We start from the raw sequence: 21,269 nt of genomic DNA, 5'->3' as shown, positions 1-21,269 counted from the left end.
AGAAAACATGCTACTCCCCGGGCTCTTTTTAACTATCATATTTAAAAAATATATATATTAAAAATACTAAAAATTTATAATTATTTTTATGCATACTCCTAGTCCTACTTATTTAAGTGTTTAAATTTGTTTTAAGTGAAACATTGCAACTCAATTAAATTATACAAAATTGGTTAAATATAGATATAGAAGAACTGAGTTATACTCCCTCTGTCCCATTGAATTCTCTGCATCACTTTTAAGCACGTTTTTCAATGCTTTTTTAAAGTATAACTCCATTATTTTTTTAAAAAAAAAATTCTGTATAAAAGTTTTATGTTTAAACTTTTATTCAAAAAAAAATTAAAAAAAAACGTAACGAAACTATATTTTATAGAAGTCTCGAAATACGTGTAAATAGTAAACGTCTCGAAATCAACCGGACGGATGGAGTACGAGACAAAATATACGATACTTATACGAAACTGGTTGAATAAAAATATTGAAGAACTGAGTTGTATGGAAGGAACAAATATGAAAAAAAAATGTATAAATATCCTCAGAAATCATTAAATATATAATATATTTTTTTCAATATTCATATAATAAATAACATTATCATATTCAGAAAACAAATCAAAGCTATATTTTCGAAACTTACAAAATCCGCACAAAATAAAAGAAATCATAAGAAAACAAACAAACGAATGACATCATAAACAAAATGAGATGAGGATGAGGAATAAGTGGGACCCAGTTTCGGTAGTTCAAATGTTAGAAAATGGAGTAAATATTAAAATGAGGCAGAAATTGTACTTGCCATGTGGCCACTGAAAAAGAGAATCCAATGTTTGTATCTTCGTACCCTTCCATTTGAGAATAATTAGAACAAAAAATAGACAATACAAATATCATTTATTTCGATTAAAAAATAAAAATATGTTATTCGGTTAATCAAAAAGTTTATTTAATTTTTGATTGAATCATTTTGATTTTAAAATTTGAAAATTTCAAATTAAGTTAAAAAATTGACTAAATATAACTTTTTTAAGCATTTAGTCATACAGATATCTCAAAAAATTAATACACGAGTTCGGTTTTCTTAAAAAAGGGAGAAATATCGGGGATAATTATTTGGGTAAATATTCAATTTTCAAAAAACTAACTTTTCAAAAAAAAAAACTAGTAATTTATGTTTTGTACATTAAAATCTCGATAAATGAATGTTTCATGGACAAATAATTTTATTAAATTAGTATTTTTTCGGTTATAACATATTAGAACAATACATTTTTAACCTGAATAAACAGATGGAAAATTCCGTTAATATCTATAAATTTTCTGTATAAATTTATAGATAAAAAATAAATATAAAATTAAGAAAAATTATCAAAAATACTAATGTTTCTATTTTTTTTTATGATTTCGCTATTTTCTGAAAATATTTGTAAAAATATGTTGCAACTAAAATCAAACAGATATTCAACTAGTTAAATCGGGTTTTTTTTTGTATAAACTCGTTGAAAATTACATCTAATTAATAATATCTTTTTCAAATATGAAAAGCGTAATTTTAATTTATTTTTTAAAAAATATAATATCTTTTTCAAACATGAAAATATTATAACAATTTTTTTAAAATGACAATATTTTTGACCTTTGATATTTTTCAAAAAAATCCAAAAGTTAATCGCATTTCTCATTATTTTAAGTTTTAATGATTTCAAAAATTGTCACCTAAATAAATTTGTTCATAAATTAATTATTTGTCCAAAGTCTACCCAATACAACATTTTGAAAAGTAGCGTACATCCCCTCATAAACTGTCATTTTCTTCTCTCTCTCTCTGTCTTTCTCTATCTCTCTCTCTCTCCGCTGCACACACTAAAAAAACACACAAACTCTCTCTCTCTCTCTCTCTCTCTCTCTCCACCTCTGCTTTTCTCTCCAAACCACCCAAAACCCACCTCAATCTTGATGTAAAAACAAACCCCAAATCACAAAAATGGGCAAGTACTTGAGAAAATCAAACGCAAAACACGAAGCAACCCAACAAAACTCCCCTCTTGGTGTCCGTACTCGAGCCAAAACCCTAGCTTTACAAACCCCATCTGATTATCTTCAGCTAAGAAGCCGCCGGCTTCAGAAAATTGTAATTGGGGCTGATTTGAAGCGACCCAGAAGGCCAAACCCTAGTTTTAGGTCAAGATTGGGAGATGGGTCGGGTAATTTTGGGTCGGGTTGTGGAGAGGTGAGTCAGAAAGAGGTGAAAGATGACGTGGAGGGTCCAATTGAAGGCTCTTTTGGGGAAAATATGGTTGATTTTGATGGCAGAGAAAGGTGAATTGTGTTTATTTTTATTGTTTTGTTGTATTTTAGCCCTAAAAATTTGATCTTGTTTTGAACTAATTATTTTTAAATCTGATTTTTATGATTTTTGCATGTTCTCTATTTTTATGTGTAGTTGCTAGTTTTTTTATTTGAAGTCTTTAAATTTATGATTAGTTTCTTTATTTTGTTTTGTTAATAATCTGTTTTTAGCCTAAAAAATTTGATCTTGTGGTTCTTGGTGCTATTTTTTTCTTGATTTTTTTACCTTTGTTCTGTGAAATTTGTAAAAAAGATCGATATATTTATTGAAGGTTTTTATGTTGTTTATTGTTATGTGAAATGCAAAGGTATATGTAGGGATTTTTATTGAATTGTATGTGGTATGGAGTTCATGAATTGTTGATTTCTTTGCTTTTTGTATATTCCATGTCTACGATCTTTACAATTAACTGCATGTTGGTCTAAATTTGATGATTCTTATCTTGTGAAACTGTGTAGTCAAGTTAATGCTTTTTGATATTAAGAGAAGGTAAGAGTTTAAAAAGAATATTACAATATATAATGAGGTAAAAGATGCGATAAATATGCTTTCTTGCTTCTAGACTCCCATGGTATATAGGAGGCCTCTTGGGCTGTGTTTGTTGTATTTGTTACATATTTGATTGCAAACATCCTTTTTGGCTGTCATAAATTGTATTGCCTTCTTTTGGCTTCGTTACTCTGTTTCAGTTGTTGTGCATCAAATTTTTTTTCCTGTTAAATGTACTAACCCATTATTGCCTAAGCAATTAGCTGGATCAGCTGTGTATTTATTTCTTTAGACTTTCTTATATATCTGTATTACTGTTTGTTGTATTAAAGAGTCTGATACAGTTTTGTTACATGGTGCCTGCCCTCACTTTTCACCATTTGCCTTGTTTGTAGTAAGAATTGGAGGAGATAAGTTATTATAAGAACTTACAATCAGCTCTCTCTTTCATCAATTATTAGTTCTTTATCTATTTGTTTGTGACTGCAATTGTCCTACTCCTTGCTCCATAATTTGGCTGTTCTGCTTATATGGCCTTTGTTATACCGTCTATTAATTGGTTTTGCAATTAAGCTGTCAATCTCCATGTTGCTTTTCATCTTTGTGGTTTAGGATATTCTTTCTTTCGCTACATCTGTGGGGGAGATATATCAAAATTATAATAGAATCAGTCTTCTAGAGTATGCCTGTTGCTTTTTCCTAGTTTAATATTTTCTAGTGAGTTTTTTTTCTATTAAAATTGAAGTCTTTGTAGCCTCTAGAAGAGTATTACATTTTTTACATGTATCATGTATGATGCCTTGTTAACAGCAATTTGATGTCCTATGTTGATATGATGCTGATTGCAACAGAATATAGATATTCACTAACAGAGTCCTTTTTCCCCCTCAAATTACATAGTAAAGTCATGATGAAATCAAAAGCTTTCATTACCTGCAGTAGCAAGAATGAATGCACTTTGTTTTGGGGTCCTTAATTTTCAAAAGGCTATAATGATTGGTAGGCCATGAACCAGTTAAAATTTAGGTGGGGGCTATGCTGCATGATTGGTTTAGTGGATGTGTAATGTTATGAAAGTTTATTTGCTTTTTCCTTTGGTTCCCTTTTTTTTAACGTGTGTACTGTGAATTTTGTGGTCCTCGAATATAGCAATTTATTGGCTTTACTAAATCGTTTTGGTTGCTGCTGTTTCTCATTTGTGGTGTTATGTTATAGGAGCTTTCGTTACAAAGTGTATTGTATATATTCTTTAATTAAGTAAATAATTTTTACTATAAATTGTGCCTCTTGCAGGGGAACTAGGGAGACCACTCCATGCAGTTTCATAAGGGTTCCTGACACTGTAGGAACCCCTAGTTCTACCAAATCTGTAAATTTGATCGACGGCAATCGGACAACACAAAATTCAACAGGAAGACACATACCAATGGCAAATGATATGGACACATTTTTCTCTAGTGCTGAAAAGCAGCAGCAAAAGGAATTCAAAGAGAAGTACAATTTACTTATAGCATTTTTAGTATAGCCACAAGGATTTTTTATGCTACCATATGCTAACACGATACACATATTATACTCTCAGGTACAACTATGATCCTGTAAATGATAAGCCTCTTCCCGGACGGTATGAATGGGTTAAAGTGGACCCATAAAAGACTTTAACATCCTGCTGTTAATCTAATATTAACTGTTGAAAGTTAAAGATGGAAGTCACTTCATGGTGTTGGTGGTAAATCTATTTTCCATTTACCCTTGTTTTACCTGTAAAGATAGTAGGGCTGGCCCTTGACAAAGTGTAGACTATAGAATGTAGATTACTGATCTGTAACATTATAGAGATCTTGAGTTACATACCAGATACAAGGTCCTTTGTTTAACAGATCAATCTTCAAAGAGGAGGAAAAGAAAGACTGCTAATGCTAGGGTTAGGTAGCTCTGTTGTAAGTTTAAACTGTTTAGTGTTAGTGGGTACAAAGCTAATTATTAGTAGATGTTTTTCTTCTTAATCTAGTGATGTCCTTTCCTCCTCTCCTCTGTTGTCTATACTTGTACTGATGGGAACTGTTTTATGAACTACTTTAATAAATAAAATTACCCTTTTTTCTCTTCTATTTTTGTTTTTTCCTTCATCATCTTCTGCTCTGCCTGCAGCAATGCATGGTTCACTTTTGGACTTCAAATTATTTTTGTGAGACAATGAATCTGCCATCAACTGTAGATGTGTCTGTCCATAATTGTGATGGAGGCCCATATTGCCCACATGTTTATTTTTCATCTTTTAGTGAAAGTGGTTGTTTATACCTTATTGTGGGGCTGCTATGTTGGTATAAAAATACATTGGAAGAATCTTGCTTTGTTTATCTCTATGTGCTTGTATTCTATCTCCACCTCTCATCTTCTTGCAAGTAACTTTGTACATGTATGTATTCTGCCTACATTTATAAATAGTGTGTGGAGACCTGCAACTTGCTTCAGTTTCAATAATGCAGATTGCAGGGACTCTTATTGAAAGAATGGTAGTAATATTTAAGATGTCTTCTGGTACCAGCTTAACACTGTATCACATTTAAGTTCATTGTTTGGTTGCTTGTCATCCCATTCTATCGGTTTGAGCATTGCAATAACGCAATCCCGTCCCGTGTGTGCATCACTTGCCCCTTTTCCTTTTGGTTTTTGGTTTTTGGCGTGGACGCACCCAAACTCACTCACTAATCCTTGTGGGAACCGAAGTCTCGACTCTCCGCAGGGAAGAATGAAAAATTGACTTCTGGATTTCTCTTGGGGGAAGGTGTCAGTTTCCCTATGAAGGTCATGTAACTGATACTGTCAAGAAGACAGTTTCCAAGTAGCCATGAGATTTAGGTCACAAACAATGACATTCATGTGCGTCTCTTTTGAATACATTACCTGAAAAGTGGTGGTTGATAAACACATTTGAAGTGGGGTTTGTGTTGATTGTTAACCAATGGTAGGGTTTTTCAAGAATCATCTGTCTTCCACTGAGCACTTTGCTTTGACCATTTCTTTCCATTATTCTTCTGTAAATAAAGTGGCTGCTGCCACTTAAAAATGGGTGCTAATTCAGGACCCTTTACCTGAGCAGTGGCCCTCGTGTCCTTACAAATAGAGGCATTACTATTTGAAGTGATGAAAATTTTTATGTAACTAAGTTCTGCAGTAGTGGCACGAGAGAACCCCTTCGCGTCCCTCTCCCTGCTCCAAACAAACCTCGCAGAAGACGAACATGACTTGCGCCTCGGTTACTCAGGGTTCCAAAATTTTCAAATCTCTTATTCTTATATATGAATATCGGGTTAAGTATCACTTTGATCACTGGTATGTATCAAAGATTCACTTTAATAATCGGGCTATCACTTGTATCATAATAGTGGAGAGTACTGACACGCTGTCGGAGTTGACATGTTGACTTGACGGAAAACGTAACATCTGTAGCGTGGGTACCTCTGACCGTCCGTCCCGTCTCATCTTGATTTGGCCGATCTACCTTCACAAAAGTTGTATTTGTGGAATAAATATATACGATATATATCAGAATAACAGGTCAAAACCCTCATGTGTACACGACTAATATTGTTCGGTGAATTTGTTTTAGAATTTATCAGTGTCGTTTTAGAAAATGAAATCATTAATATTGTTCGTTTAAATGTTTGGTAATAATACTAATCTAGTCAAAATTCGATTAATTTAATTAGTAGTAAATGAAAAGTAACACTAAAATGAGAGAAATTGGTAAAGACAGGACAGACCCTACAGAGACAGTCAGCAACACATGGACATGGCATAGCTGTCACTGTTTCAGACACACACACACATTTTCTACTCCATTTTTTCAACTCTTTCTCTCACCTCGCCGGAAAATCAAGAAGATATGTACTCTGGTATTCATTCAGTTTGTGAAATAGATGGGGAAGGTGAGTTTCATGGTTCATTAGATGGGTCGAATGTTGTTGGTGGTGGTGACCCACGTTTGGTTTTGACCTCGGATCCTAAGCCTCGACTTCGATGGACTTCAGAGCTCCATGATAGATTTGTTGATGCTGTTTCTCAACTTGGTGGCCCTGATAGTTAGCTCTCTCTCTCTCTATCTCTCTCTCTCTCTGTCCCCCTCTCTATCTTTCCCTCTCATTTCCTATATTGTGAGTCTCTCTCTCTCTCCCTCCCTCTCTCCCTCTCTCTCCCCCCTCCCCCCCCCCTCTCTCTCTCCCTCTCTCACTCTCTCTCTCCCTCTCTCTCATTTCCTATATTGTGAGTGTCAGTGTGTGTTTTAATGTTCTTGAAATTGTTTAGTTAATGAATGTAAGATTTTTGCAGTACTTGTTAATTTTCAGTTAATGAATGTAATATTTATGTACTTGTTGTAAGAAGATTAGTTGTTGGATTGTTATCTCGATTTTGACTCTAGAGATATTCTTGGTTCAAGATGTTTTATATTGGTTAACAAGAATTAGAACGTTAATGGTATATTGGTATGCATTAGTGTTTCAATATAGATTTACCCATTTGGAACTAGAAACTAATTTTTATTGTATTTTCATTCTCCGGACCCTTCATTCCCATTTCTCATTTCCATCAAAACTACAAACTGTTTATGTTGATAGTCTGCGAAACATCCGAATATTAAAAATTGCAGTTGAATTTCTGTATCAACTTTTCTTTTTTAAATTAGATATAACATACAAAAAAGAATCGAGCTGGACCTACTAAATGTTTGAAATGGAAGTCATGCAAGTAGAAAATATAAAAGGAAGCAGTGATTAACCTTGTACCACTTTAGACTAAACCTAAACTTACTGTTGTTGGATTGTTATCTCGATTTTGACTCTAGAGATATTTTTGGTTCAAGAAGTTTCATATTGGTTAACAATAATTAGAATGTTAATGTTATGCATTAGTGTTTCAATAGAGACTTACCCCTTTGGAACTAGAAACTAATTTTATTGTATTTTCATTCTCCTAGTCGTCCCCTTCATTCACATTTCTCATTTCCATCAAAACTACAAACTTTTTATGTTGATGGCCTGCGAAACATCCGAATATTACAATATTGTAGTTAAATTTCTATATCAACTATAATTGTAACATCAATAATAATTTTAAAAATAAAAATAAATGTAACATACAAAAAAGAATCGAGCTGGACCTACTATATGTATGAAATGGAAGTCATGCAAGTAGAAAATAAAAAAAGGAAGTAGTGATTAATTTTGTACCACTTTAGACTAAACAACCTAAACTTACTACTGTTACTCTTTTACTGCAGAATTACCTAATACTACCACTAGCCTTCTTTTTATTTCAAAATTGATTTGTTTAACTAAAGACCCTATATCTGGTAGATATCTAATATGTAACCCAAGATCTCTGTAATTTTACAGTTCAGTAGTGTACATACAATAGTCTACACTATATCGTTGCAACTACTGATAATGTTCTCCTACAAAAAAAAAACTTTTGATCGTTTATTTCTATAATTATTAATTATTCATGATCATATATTTCTTATCAAAAGTAATATATATTTAGTTTAAACATTGATAGTGTATATGCATAAATCTATTCTGTTTTTTCTTGGTTACCCGGATTTGGCTTGCAGTGTTCAACTGTTGTATCTAGCAGCATTTTGAGAATTTTTTTTACAAGAACTTTTTTTTGTCAGCTCAGATGAATTGAATTTTATGCTTGGGATCTGAAACCTATGCATGATGTAAAATGTACACTCCTTGGGAATTTTTCAATAGTTCAAAGCCAATAAAAATTGAAACCATAACTAAGAAAGCAAAGTGGAACAGTCCGAGGGAGGTGAGACTGCCAACTTTATAATGGCTCACTCCTTCGCTGCCAATGTTAAACCTGGTCAAGATACTTATTGTACTTCCAGTTGAGCAGCATGTACCGTGCTGGAAACCTTTGCCATCGAAGGATTTATTAAGATCCATGTTCTAAAATTATGTTGGCTTTAGTATTGAAAGCAACCAAGACAACTTTGTATTACCCTTATATGATATTGTACCTTATTTTTCTTCATTACATAATTCAACTTGTTAGTTTGTCTGGTCTACAGATTTTGCCTCTGGCATTATAATAAAAAATTCCCGTGTGATATTCTAAGCATTCATGTTGATTATGTGAGCTAACATGGTTTTCAATACACTGGATTTTATTACAGAGGCAACACCGAAGACGATTTTGAGAACAATGGGGGTCAAAGGCCTTACCCTATATCATTTAAAGTCGCATCTTCAGGTCTATAGTTTCTGTTATTTTAAATACTGAAATGATTTCCTAGATTAGATTACAATTTTTTTATAAGAAAGATAGTAGTTCAAGGATTAGAAATGCACTCTCGTTATTTGAATAAAATATTTAATAAAGCTAAATCCATAAAAATAAAAAGGCTGACTCAGTACACAGGCTTCCGCATCAGCAAGATAGCATCTAAGCACTTGACCACGACCTTCAAATTTTAAAACCTACAGATTATAATATCTTTATGCTGATATCAGCTTTAATTTAAACATAGTTCAGTTTAAACTGATTTCTTCTTGCTACCTGTTAAGTTGCACCTACAGTGCTCTCTGCATAGAATAGTATCAGTTTGAAAAGAATAACTCTCTGTATCTCATCCGTCATCTTTTCATTGCAGAAATACCGGCTGGGGAAGCAATCATGCAAGGAGTTAGCTGAGAATTCTAAAGATGGTATTAGTTCAATTTTCTGTCTTAAAATTAATATACGCTTCCATGACCGGATAGTTCATACAGATCACAATGTCCATACAACCCAATGCAATATCGGATTTAAGGTTGTAGCACACATAATAATGTAATGCTAAAAAGCCCTTTTGTTTGTTTTTTTTGTGAAAATTGGACTTAAAGAAGAATATGGTAGTATTCTTTAAGCAAACGAAACACTGCTAAACAAGAGCACAGAGTTTGTTATTACAAGTAAACACTATCTGTAAATTTTAATAAATATTACCAATGTATAGGTGGAATTGCAGCTTCATGTATCGCAGAGAGCCATGAAACAGATACATCTACATCAGCATCGTCTAGAATAATGGCACAAAATATGAACGAGTATGACTCTTATATTCCATATTATTGTAGTCACACTGGTAACCTTCTTTCAAAATAACTTAATTACTCTTGTGTAACAGTGGCTACCATGTTACTGAGGCTTTGCGAGTTCAAATGGAAGTTCAGAGACGGCTGCATGACCAGCTAGAGGTTAGTTTTATGCATAAAATATTATGCCGTCCTGCCTAACTCATTTGCAATGATTGTTGATACATAATTGTTATGTAAACATTGTTAATGATTGACAGTAAACAATTAATAAAATAAGTGTTGACTTTATGTGATTGTTCTAACTTATCCTTTTAAATTGAGTATTATAGAAAGAATGAGTGATGATAGTACCCACCAATGAAATTTGGATGCATTTGATAGTGTGTGGTTGATATAGGAGTTAATTTAAAAAGATGGTGGGATTAAATTATTTATCAAGTGAGTAGAGGATAAATGGACAGATCGTAAGGGGAAATGCTGCAAATCTGGGGTATTTTGGAAAAGGAAAATTGTTGTGAAGTTCCTTACCAAAACCTCCAGATACTAGCCACTGATTTTCCTTCACCAATGGGTATAAATTTAAAGCAGAAATTAACATGCAGGTTGTGTTCTTACTCCTATATGTCCAGAAAGTTAGCTGGTAGAGGAAACTGAGATAGCAAACCAAGATGCCGTGGGAAATCGTATTTCTGGACATGATTACAAGGAGGTTCCAAGCATACCTATTATATTTTCGACATGATTGAAAGATTGCCTAGAGGCTTCATAGTTGACGTTAAACTTGCTAGACAATTATAGAAGTATCCTCTGTATACAAGATCTGGATGCCATTACATAATTAGATGGTCGTCTAATAGAAGCTAGGTCCTTTATATTGATAATTAACCTAAATATTGAAAAAAGTTGTACCATTTCTAAGTCAATCAACAATTCCACTACCAAAAGTAAGACTTAAAAGAACCTTACAACACCAGAAACTCCCACCTAAGACTTGACCTGGGAAATCACTTGGGAGATCCAATCTCCTTCCATCAACACGATTAAGAACAAGATAATAAAAAGTTCACAGCCGCAAGCGCCCACCTAAGACTCTCCCTAGTGAACAGCTTAGGTGGTTGAAGTTCCTTCATCACCAAGCCTTGCCTAGTGCATTTTAAAACATTGGATGAATAGACTCTATAATGGTTCTTGTTCTGAATAGTTCCTGACAACTAGTCATGCTCCAGGTCCAAATATTAATAAATTCCTTTTTTGGTCTACTGAAATCAGGTGCAACACAGACTTCAGCTACGAATCGAAGCACAAGGGAAATACTTGCAGTCAATTCTTGAAAAAGCTTGCAAGGCCCTCAATGACCATACTTTGGCTTCTGTCGGGGTTGAAGCTGCCAGGGAAGAGCTCTCTGAACTGGCTATAAAGGTAGCGAATGATTGTCAGCAAGTGATGATAGTCCCCTCGCTGTCTGACATTGCTGCAACTCTAGAAAGCAAAAATTCTACCAGTGTTCCTGCTAGAATTGGTGACTGCTCTGTTGACAGCTGCTTGACAACAAATGATAGTCCACTTCCCCCCATGGTCCTGAAGAAGAGGCCGAGGCCAATTTTAAGTAATGGTGAATTCTCCCTGTTAGATAGCAGCCCGAGGCAAGTGGAGTGGACGACGAGTAATATTAGCTAAAACACCATTTGTTCAATGGCTGATTGCGTGGTATAACGATCAGGACGGGATAATTACCAACTGTAAGATCAGTAGTTCTGTATATTGTATAATTAGAACATCTCAACTTGGGTTGTAAACAAAACCGGGCGAGGTTTGCTGTTTTGGCGCTTGACTGGTCTTAAAAGTAATGTTCAAGTTCAGCTCGTAAACGATCTCCAGAACTCAAAACGAGCTCCCCTAAATAGATATTGCTATTAGTCTCGTTCATTTAAAGTACTCAACTCTACAACTAAACAGTAACAACAAAAGCGTGTTTTCTTCTCAAATACTGAATATGATAAATTCCAATTTTTTTGTAAACACAAAGAAATATTATGAATAATTACCCTCTTATGCAAATGTGTGCCACATCAGACACAGCTCAGAAACTTAGAGAGAGAGAGAGAGAGAGGGAGAGAGAGGGAGGGGGAGAGAGAGAGAGAGAGAGCCTTGAGAGAGAGAGAGAGAGAGAGAGAGATTTATTAGTTCTATTAGTTAAGTAGATGCAAGCCAACTGAAGTAGGTATCTTAAATCCTATATTCTCATTCACGTACAAAGTTCAACTGCTCTGAATAACGATGTCATCCAACAACATATCCACAAACTATGACAGAGGAAGTGAACTAAAGGAATTTGATGATACGAAAGCCGGAGTAAAGGGCCTCGTTGATGCCGGAATCACCAAGATCCCTCGTATTTTCATTGAACCACTACAAGATGACACAGGTATATTGCCTGTTTCAGATATTACTCCGAAAGTCAATGCTCCGGTCATAGATCTTACTGGCATCCATGATGACCTTCTCCGTCGCAAAGAGATCATTCAAAAAGTTGGAGATGCATCAGAAAAATGGGGTTTTTTCCAGGTAGTGAATCATGGAATATCACTTGATGTTTTAGAGAATATGCTGAAAGGTGTCCGAGACTTCCATGAGCAAGATTTTGACGAGAAGAAAATGTGGTACACACGCAAGCCTATTTCATGGCGAAAGCTCGTGTATAACTGCAATTTTAACCTTTACAGATCTTCAACAACAAACTGGAGGGATACCTTCAATGTTCCCGTAGCTCCCACACTTCCTAAACCCGAGGAATTGCCTGAAATATGCAGGTGTGTGTTTTTTCAACTGTTTTTCCGAGCTCTGAGCTAAAAAGTTCGAAAATTTGTTTTCCACAAAACTTGTTTATTTATCTATGTTGTGTTAATTTTATGCAAAATTTGAATCTGCTAAACTTTTTATTGAACAGAGATATACTGCTAGACTTTATAAAGGAAGTTCAGAAGCTAGGATGCTCAATTCTTGAAGTGTTGTCTGAGGCTCTGGGGCTCAGTAAAGAACGGCTTATCGAGCTTGGTTGTGGTGAGGGTCTCAACATCCTCGGCCACTATTATCCGGGATGTCCGGAGCCAGAGCTAACTCTGGGAACTTCAAGGCACTCAGACCCTACCTTCATCACAGTGCTTCTACAAGACCTCACTGGAGGCCTTCAATTTGTACACAACAATCAGTGGTTCGATGTTCCTCCTTGTCCCGGAGCTTTGCTGGTCAATATTGGAGATCTTTTGCAGGCGAGTAATTTATTTACTTTTTCTTTAAAATATCGTAGATTCTAAATCTCATCTCGAAGAAAATTATGCCAAATTTCATTCTGTTTTCCACTTTTATTTATTTCATGCACTGGAGTATCATATAGTAGAGTTGATTACACAACATTACAGCTCAATATCCTCTTTAAATATCGCTTAAACTTCACTTGATCAAACAATATCGCTGTAAATACACATTGAAGCTCATGCATTTGTGATCGTAAACTTATACGATCTGGAAGTTATTTGCTTGAAGTATAATCTGAGTTGTTCCTGCTGCTCATATCTTGAATTTTGAAAATGTTTTGCAGCTTATAACAAACGACAAGTTCATTAGTGCAGAGCACAGAGTAGTAGCAAAGCATGAGGGTCCAAGAATATCAGTAGCATGCATATTTTACACAGGTCTGAATCCTACTTTGAAGAGGTATCAACCTATTCAAGAGTTGTTGTCTGAGGCTAATCCTCCTAAGTATGGAAAAACAACTGTGAAAGATTATCTTCTCTGCTGTCAGATGAATAACATATTTGGGAAAGATGCTCTCTCTTATTTCAAGAATTAGATGTGTTTGTTTTAAGAATCTTGCCTTTATTTTATTTGTGATTGTTTGGATCTTGTCTTGTAAAGCAAGTGAATGCTCACTTCACTCTTTTTTTTTTACTTACTATAAATACAAACAGATGTTTTGAGAGTATTTTCTTCAATGAAACGATGGTCTTCATAAGGTCTAATTTCATGCAATCTTGCGACATCATGTGTTCCCGGTTCAAGAAATTTTGCAGCATGCCATAATTACAATCCATTGGATTACAGAGATTTTTCACTCACTTGCCGCACAGCGCACCGGATTCTTGGGTGCAAGAGAATTCTCGGAGATTCTTTTATCATCCACGGGTGAGAGAAAATAATACACTTACTACTTATTTGGATATTTAATTAATTAACTATACTAAACTGCATCGGTTGGATTATGAAGTAATAATAATATATATTTTTAACGATAATGTACTCATAATGAACATATGTAATTCATTATTTAGTTTAATTTAATTGAAACTCTTGAAAAATATATAAAAATATATACCTTTATAATATTAATGTTTTCCGAATCCTCTCACACCCGAATCCCCATATTTTTAAATTTGCCGAATTTCCGTTTCCTTATACCACGCACCCGCACTCGTGCTTCCAAGCAATCCAATGACATTTCAATTCAAAGTTTGCTGTCTTTGTTGAGAAATGATATATACCACAAGATAACTCAATTGATAAAAGCATATAAGTCTAATTAGGGTGTGTTTGTTATTGTTATTACATACGGTAACAATAGTTTTTCTCTAACAAACAGTTAAAAAATTGTTTAATAAAATTTAAAAACTGCTTTTTAGAAAAATGTTTTTGACACTCAAAACTGCTGTGAGAAAGTAAGTGCCGCATGCTTTTAGAAAAAACTGATTTTTTCAGCTTTTACCGGAAGCAAACGCTGATTTCACCATCAATTGTGTAAAATAAAATAACTATCTGAATCGAAAAACGTGACATATATATAATATTAATTAATGAAAATCATTTTCATATCTAACACTTTTTAGAAATTAATAAAATTTTCTCAACGGAAAATCTAACATGTATTCGTAAGATATTGTAGTGTCTAATCTAATAAGTGTAGTGCTATGTAATCAAAAATAATTTCAAAAATTATTCAAGGCCCGAATATATTGGTGGGATAGGGGTTTATATCATTAATGAGCATTGTTCTTAAAAAAGCGGGAATCGGCATTATTCGGTATAGCAATCCTTTAGTGATTAATCGGATAATTGGTGATTAATCAGAGTATTAATCGGATATATTTAATAAAATATAAAAATAATTAATTTATTAAACTAAATATAAATATTTAAGAAAAAAGTGCAATGATTAATCGGATTATAAAATCGAATCGACAGAGCATATTGAAATGATTAATCGATAAAATCGGTGATTTCTAGAACAGAGTTAATGAGATAATAGTCAATAATATACTGACAAAGTATTTTAAAACCGTTTTTATAAGGACTTTTGGAGATCCTAGCATTTCTCGTGTAACGATACTTACGGGGAAAGTAAGAACTATAGCCTGATTTGCCAACTGGTTCACCTTCAGCATTCAACCCAGAAGAGATTGAAATGAGACTGCAAATAAGAGCTACAAAAATAACAATCTTGATCTCCATGTTCACTTATTTTTACGTACTTTTATGTATCATTGCATATATTAATTTGTACCTAGAACACACATATTTGTACACATAAGTCGGGGCTCTTTTACGAAAACAGTCTCTTTATCTTTTGGAATGAGGGTAAGGCTGTGTACGAAATACCTTCCAGGACATTGTCCTGGACGGTATTTATTGGATACGGTTGATTGATTGATTGATTGACTGACTGACGAGACTTCATATAAACATCATTTTGGGATTGCACTCAAATACAAATGGATTTCAGTTGAAATATTATTACATGCAAAATGTGTTGTTACTTGTCATGCATGAACTGCGATTACATATAAGTCCTTCTTTCTTCTGGTAGTTATCTCAGAAGCTTCATTCATATCAAGATCTTCAGGTTCGACATCCTGGGGAAGTTTCCAGTCGAAATGACACAACAATTGAGCTAGTGCAAGCTCAATGCTGGTTAGTCCAAAGTATCCTCCTGGACATTTTCTTCTTCCAGCTCCGAAAGGAATATATTCCATGCCATTTGTTGAAGGTATCGTGAACCTCTCCGGTTCAAAACATTCGGGGTTGCTCCAATATTTAGGATCTCTAGCCATTGTCCATATGTTGACTATGATCTTTGTTTTCTCCGGTATAAGGAAACCATTAATTTCACATGTTTTTCTTGATTCTCTTGGCAGTAAAGGAGTCGAAATGTGCAATCTCATGGTTTCTTTGATGATTGAGTTCAAGTAAGGAAGGTTTTGAGTATCCTCCTCCTTTAATTTGATTTTTCCAAGAAGTGCATCTCGGACTTCAGCCTGTGCCTTCTTCATGATTCTCGGATTTCTCAGCAGTTCTGCCATGGCCCATTCGAGGATTGATCGTACAGCCATACTCCCTGCTGCAAATATATCCTAAAAGATATGATTGAAATGATATTAGATAGGTCTAAAACTTGCAATAATTTAAGACTGGTGAATAACTATAGTTCAATGCTTAAAACAAGAACTATATTCAATGCTTAAAAAACAAAAACTATGGTGATTGTGATGTCAAAAATGAGAGCACTTATAACTAATATTAGAGCGTTGCATACCAAAATGAGATTTTTGATGTGGTCATGTGTGAGTGCAGGCTGACCACTCCCCTGGATACCAAGGAGCACATCCAGTAGATCTTCATCCTTTGGCTTGTCGTCGCAGATGGTGTCTAAAACTGTCCTTTTTGTCATGTGCTCATCAATGATAGCACTGAGAACATTGTCCATTCGTTTAAACACTTTCTTCATCCGACGTTCTTTCCCATTAACCAAACGAAGAAATTTGAGAAATGGGAATAAGTCATCTACACCGAAACTTTTAGTTGAACTGATTACATCTCCAAGGCATGACTTAAACTCCTCTAGATGATCAGACTTGTTACCAAGGACTGACCTAGTAACAATGTTGTTTATTAACAAGCAAAAGCTTTCACTGAGATTAAATAGCATGGAGGACGATGCATGATCACGTATGCTGTCCACAAGACTCCCTACCTCCTCCTCTCTTAGGGATTTTAGTGACAGAACACGCTTATTGTTGAAAAGATCTGTCACAGAAATTCTCCTAATATGCTTATAGTAATCATTGTATGGAGCGAATATTAAACTGCAGTCTGGATAAGGATGACTTTCTGCATCAATAAGTTGAAAACGTTGGGCGAAATTTACTTCATTAGTCCTCAAAACCTCTTCTGCTATTTCTGGTGATGAGATAACCACGAAAGATAGCTTACCAAGTTGAAGGTGCATGATAGGCATTCCATATTTTAAGGCCAGGTCTGCGAATTTTACATGAAATAGGTCAGACCAGCCTATAAGGTGATGACAACTACCGATAATAGGTAGCTTCCATGGTCCTGGTGGAAGTTTATGATTAGGGCCGTGGAATTCTGATCTCCTAGATTGTTTCACAACTGTGAAAACCAAAAGTGGGATGACAAAAAGCAGTGACAGGGAGAAAAGTTGCAGTGAAAGAGACATCGCGAAAGATCAGATCATTTGCAAGCAGTAAACAAATATTTGGATCAGTTGCTACAAATAGACATCTGGCAAATTCAGTTTCGCCCATGCAACTCTGCAACTACTAACAAGGGTTAGTTAAATTAAGTCTTGTTATAGATGCAACTAGCTATAGAATTAAGTCATGTTTCGAATCTATTGCAATTTGCATGGCAAGACAAGGGATTCCACCAGTCATCCCAGATCAGCAAATGCATTTGTTATCTGTACCAAGTCCCAACAATGAATTAGATAATACAACATGGGATAATCTAATGCCAAGTTGAAGCTCTGTGATGACAATAAGATGTAACCTCAAAAACACCAACTCTTTTGTTTGATTGAACATGCATCCACATAACCTTAGCCTGAATGTTTTAATACAGAGAGAAAACAAACATCTTAGGATTGCAGAGACCCTATACAGTCAACCTGATGTTGCACTCTGAACAACCCGGCTGCAGGTTATAATATTTAAGTACATGTTGACATGTTTGATTGAATCTTATCAGAAGATCAGATGTTCTTATACATATTAAATTATGATTATTCGCAAAGTTAAGTAACAACTCTCGATTAAAAACAAAAAGATAAGACGATACCATTATTATCAATCACCTGTCATTATTTTAGGATATCTGAAAATTATTTTTCTCTGTTTTATCGACTAAAACATCAGGTAGCAGCAGTGCATCTATTATCTTTTCCTTCTTTTTACGAAATATGTAAAATAGTAACTTTTCTGAGAAAAATACCGATACTGAACTGAACTTGAACATTGAAATACATTTTCCACACCACTGATTTAGCACTGCACGGCACTGCATTACTGGACATTACCTATGTAGTAATACAAGAAAACTACAGAAAACATAAAATGAAAGATGAAACCAGCCTAAAGAAAAATATGCTGCCCTAAATCACAAAACTACATTTGATCACAAACAAAGTTCTTAAAGGCGGAATTTACACAACTGCTAAGTGGATGGTTGTGAGGCGTTCTTGCAAGATGCATTGCTATTTGGCATTACTGTACCATGTACTGGAACTGCAACCACATATAAATCAATCTTTCTTCTTGTTGTTATGTCATAAGACTCGCTCATGTCGAGTTCTAGAGGACCAATTCCATTCGGAAGTTTCCAGTCAAAGTGAAGCAATAGTTGAAAAAGTGCAAGCCTAATGAACACCAAAGCAAAAGATTCACCTGGACAAATTCTTCTACCTGCTCCGAAAGGAATATACTCCATGCCATGAATGTTATCAGTCGAAGACATTAAAAATCTTTCCGGATCAAAGCTCTCAGCATTACTCCAGTACTTAGGGTCTCTGCTCATTGCCCATTGATTAACAAAGATTCGGGTCTTCATTGGTATATCATAGCCACTGATTTTACAATTTTCTCTTGCTTCTCTTGGTATCAAAGGACCTGGCATGTGTAATCTAAATGTTTCTTTAATAATCGAGTTCAAATAAGGAAGACTTTGAGTGTCTACCTCCTCCACTTTACCCTTCCCTTCAACACTACTTCTCACTTCAGCTTGTGCCTTTTCCATGGTTCTTGGATTCTTCAGTAGTTCCGACATAGTCCATTCTAGGATTGCTCTAGTTGGCTTACTTCCTCCAGCAAAGATATCCTGCAAACATAAATTTTGAAATAGTAATAGACAAAGACGGATGGAGAGGTCAGACGAGGCTTGCTAAAAACGTAAAGCAAAGCACATACCAAAACGTAATTTTTGATGTTGTCAATTGTGAGCCCAGAAGATGAATTATTGCAACCATAAACGTTCAGGAGCAAATCAAGTAAATCTTTCTCCTCTGATCGCGATTGGTTCACTGCCTTGTGTTCATCAATGATAGCGTCAAGAATTTTGTCTAGTCGCTTAAAAACCCTCCTAAGTGCTACCCTTTTCCAAGTAACAAAATGCAGAAATTTTAGTGAAGGAAACAGATCATGCACCCTGACGTTACCTGTTAGACTAGTCATCTCATCAAGAGCATTTCTAAACTCCTCTTGGTGAATAGATTTGTTACCAAGAACAGATTTAGTAATGATGTTGTTTGAAAGTGTATAAAAATGTTTGCTAAGATTAAACACATTTCCAGCACATCCATAAATAGTTTCAACAAGATTCTCTACCTCTGCTTCTCTTACAAACTTAAATGTCTGAACGCGCTTCAGGCCTAAGAGGTCGGACATGGTGATTCTCCGAATATGCTTCCAGTATTCATTGTATGGAGAGAAAATCAGACTTGAACCTTTATATGGTATAATGTCTTCATCAAGAAGCTGAGGCCTTTGCGCGAAGTTGAGTTCATTTGTCCTTAAAACATGTTCTGCTAGCTCGGGTGATGAAATCAGTACTGCAGAAATTTCACAAATTTGCAGGTGCACAATAGGCCCATGAATTTTGGCTAAATTTGTAAACTTATGGTGATACATTGAGACTCCTATCAGCTGATGCAAGTTGCCTATAATAGGAAGCTTCCATGGCCCTGGCGGCATTCTCAGAATTTGCCCACCTGATTTTGAGCTCATCCATTTTGCTACAACTGTGAGAAATAAGACTAGGATCACCAAAAAAACAGGCATAGTGAAAATTTGTAGTGAAATGAACATTGCTTTGTTTATCTTCAATGCTCTATTATAAGGTTTAATATAGCTGATTGGTTCATGGAGTTGACTCCAATTACTAATACTAGCACTTTCTGCATTTTGGCCCTTCACGACATTAGTTTGATTTTTGACCGATTACTCCGATTTTCACCGATCCTTGACCAATTTTATAAATAAAAAAAATTGGACCCAATTTGAACATAATTGAGTGATTATTTAACGTAGGGGTGAGTATCGGTCGGTTTGGGCGGTTTGGAGAGTCCAAACCGAACCAAACCGAAGTTAGCGGTTTCCTTAAAGTCCAATCCGAAACCAGACCGTTATGTGAAAAAACCAAACCAAACCAATCCGTTTAAAACGGTTCGGTTCGGTTTGGTTTCGGTTAACCATTATTTCTATAAAACAAAGTTAAAAATTAAATTAAACTTGAACTTGTAAATAAGACTCGAAAGTTTGTTTCATATTATAGAATTATATTTTTTATTATAATCATATTCAAAATGATTATATAAATATTATGACTTTGAGACATTAAAAAAGGTAAGAAGACGAGAAAGATGCGAACAACTCTCATACTTTTATTGAATAAAAATAATGAAAATATAACACATACATAAATATTAATATCTTAGAATAAAATATTAAGATTAGTTCTTTTATATGTTTTAGTTTACACATATGTTATAAATTGTAAATTTATTATTAATTGCACATTACTAATATATGCATACTATTATTTCATTCTAAATATGCGGTTCGGTTCGGTTTGGTTATTTCGGTCGGTTTGGAGGTAAAAACCGAAACCAAACCGAAAAAATTCGGTTTTTAAAATGTCAATCCAAAACCGAACCGAACCGTTAGTAAACCGTGAAATTCGGTTTGGACGGTTTGGATTGGGCGGTTTCGGTCGGTTTGGCTAATTTATGCTCAACCCTAATTTAACGTCTATAAGTTAATCGATAATTAATTTTGATCAGTTGCCGACTTCTAGAACATATTATACTTCAAAATAGTTAAATATTCAAAATCCGTGGGAATAAATAATCTAAACAACATATATTCGAACTTGCGGTGAGTCTAAAAAAGTGATAAATTTTACGACGACATAATTTATTATAATTAAACACATATTATTCAATACAATGCAAGAAGCTTCAATCTTAATCTACGTATTTGTGCAAAATTAATAGAGTT

At 34.5% G+C, this 21,269-nt stretch overlaps 5 protein-coding genes across 5 annotated transcripts; 3 read left to right on the top strand and 2 right to left on the bottom strand.

Moving 5' to 3' along the window:
* Positions 1-1,808: 1,808 nt before the first annotated feature.
* On the top strand, positions 1,809-4,950 carry LOC141675220 (cyclin-dependent kinase inhibitor 4-like). The gene is made up of 3 exons (XM_074481933.1): positions 1,809-2,319; positions 4,133-4,333; positions 4,422-4,950. The coding sequence occupies exons 1-3, from the start codon at positions 1,985-1,987 to the stop codon at positions 4,489-4,491; spliced, it is 606 nt and encodes a 201-aa protein (XP_074338034.1). The 5' UTR covers positions 1,809-1,984; the 3' UTR covers positions 4,492-4,950.
* A 1,633-nt stretch (positions 4,951-6,583) lies between these two features.
* LOC141675210 (protein PHR1-LIKE 3-like) lies at positions 6,584-11,835 on the top strand. Its single transcript, XM_074481923.1, has 6 exons — positions 6,584-6,924; positions 9,027-9,103; positions 9,504-9,558; positions 9,849-9,939; positions 10,020-10,089; positions 11,200-11,835. Exons 1-6 carry the CDS (start codon positions 6,729-6,731, stop codon positions 11,605-11,607), a joined length of 897 nt encoding a protein of 298 aa, XP_074338024.1. The 5' UTR covers positions 6,584-6,728; the 3' UTR covers positions 11,608-11,835.
* A 223-nt stretch (positions 11,836-12,058) lies between these two features.
* LOC141723632 (1-aminocyclopropane-1-carboxylate oxidase homolog 1-like) lies at positions 12,059-14,002 on the top strand. Its single transcript, XM_074525492.1, has 3 exons — positions 12,059-12,740; positions 12,878-13,199; positions 13,529-14,002. The coding sequence occupies exons 1-3, from the start codon at positions 12,208-12,210 to the stop codon at positions 13,778-13,780; spliced, it is 1,107 nt and encodes a 368-aa protein (XP_074381593.1). The 5' UTR covers positions 12,059-12,207; the 3' UTR covers positions 13,781-14,002.
* A 1,738-nt stretch (positions 14,003-15,740) lies between these two features.
* On the bottom strand, positions 15,741-17,437 carry LOC141714611 (melianol synthase CYP71BQ5-like). Its single transcript, XM_074518122.1, has 2 exons — positions 16,514-17,437; positions 15,741-16,331 (listed from the first exon to the last, which is right to left on the bottom strand). Exons 1-2 carry the CDS (start codon positions 17,435-17,437, stop codon positions 15,741-15,743), a joined length of 1,515 nt encoding a protein of 504 aa, XP_074374223.1.
* An 822-nt stretch (positions 17,438-18,259) lies between these two features.
* Positions 18,260-20,057, bottom strand: LOC141723624 (melianol synthase CYP71BQ5-like). The gene is made up of 2 exons (XM_074525480.1): positions 19,182-20,057; positions 18,260-19,092 (listed from the first exon to the last, which is right to left on the bottom strand). Exons 1-2 carry the CDS (start codon positions 20,049-20,051, stop codon positions 18,433-18,435), a joined length of 1,530 nt encoding a protein of 509 aa, XP_074381581.1. The 5' UTR covers positions 20,052-20,057; the 3' UTR covers positions 18,260-18,432.
* Positions 20,058-21,269: the final 1,212 nt, after the last annotated feature.

Source organism: Apium graveolens, chromosome 1 (assembly GCF_009905375.1).
Source record: "Apium graveolens cultivar Ventura chromosome 1, ASM990537v1, whole genome shotgun sequence".
NCBI lineage: Eukaryota > Viridiplantae > Streptophyta > Magnoliopsida > Apiales > Apiaceae > Apium > Apium graveolens.
Note: the sequence above shows the minus strand (reverse complement) of the source record. Positions and strands in the feature narration are given on the sequence as shown.

Excerpts from the sequence above, each read along its gene's own strand:
- LOC141714611 (XM_074518122.1), bottom strand. The coding sequence starts at position 17,437 with ATGTCTCTTTCACTGCAACTTTTCTCCCTGTCACTGCTTTTTGTCATC. Across the intron at positions 16,332-16,513 it reads ACATCAAAAATCTCATTTTG|GATATATTTGCAGCAGGGAG; the intron begins GTATGCAACGCT and ends CATATCTTTTAG.
- LOC141723624 (XM_074525480.1), bottom strand. The coding sequence starts at position 20,051 with ATGCCTGTTTTTTTGGTGATCCTAGTCTTATTTCTCACAGTTGTAGCA. Across the intron at positions 19,093-19,181 it reads ACATCAAAAATTACGTTTTG|GATATCTTTGCTGGAGGAAG; the intron begins GTATGTGCTTTG and ends TTATGTTTGCAG.
- LOC141675220 (XM_074481933.1), top strand. The coding sequence starts at position 1,985 with ATGGGCAAGTACTTGAGAAAATCAAACGCAAAACACGAAGCAACCCAA. Across the intron at positions 2,320-4,132 it reads GATTTTGATGGCAGAGAAAG|GGGAACTAGGGAGACCACTC; the intron begins GTGAATTGTGTT and ends TGCCTCTTGCAG. Across the intron at positions 4,334-4,421 it reads CAAAAGGAATTCAAAGAGAA|GTACAACTATGATCCTGTAA; the intron begins GTACAATTTACT and ends TTATACTCTCAG.
- LOC141723632 (XM_074525492.1), top strand. The coding sequence starts at position 12,208 with ATGTCATCCAACAACATATCCACAAACTATGACAGAGGAAGTGAACTA. Across the intron at positions 12,741-12,877 it reads GAATTGCCTGAAATATGCAG|AGATATACTGCTAGACTTTA; the intron begins GTGTGTGTTTTT and ends TTTATTGAACAG. Across the intron at positions 13,200-13,528 it reads ATATTGGAGATCTTTTGCAG|CTTATAACAAACGACAAGTT; the intron begins GCGAGTAATTTA and ends AATGTTTTGCAG.
- LOC141675210 (XM_074481923.1), top strand. The coding sequence starts at position 6,729 with ATGTACTCTGGTATTCATTCAGTTTGTGAAATAGATGGGGAAGGTGAG. Across the intron at positions 6,925-9,026 it reads TCAACTTGGTGGCCCTGATA|AGGCAACACCGAAGACGATT; the intron begins GTTAGCTCTCTC and ends ATTTTATTACAG. Across the intron at positions 9,559-9,848 it reads AGCTGAGAATTCTAAAGATG|GTGGAATTGCAGCTTCATGT; the intron begins GTATTAGTTCAA and ends ACCAATGTATAG.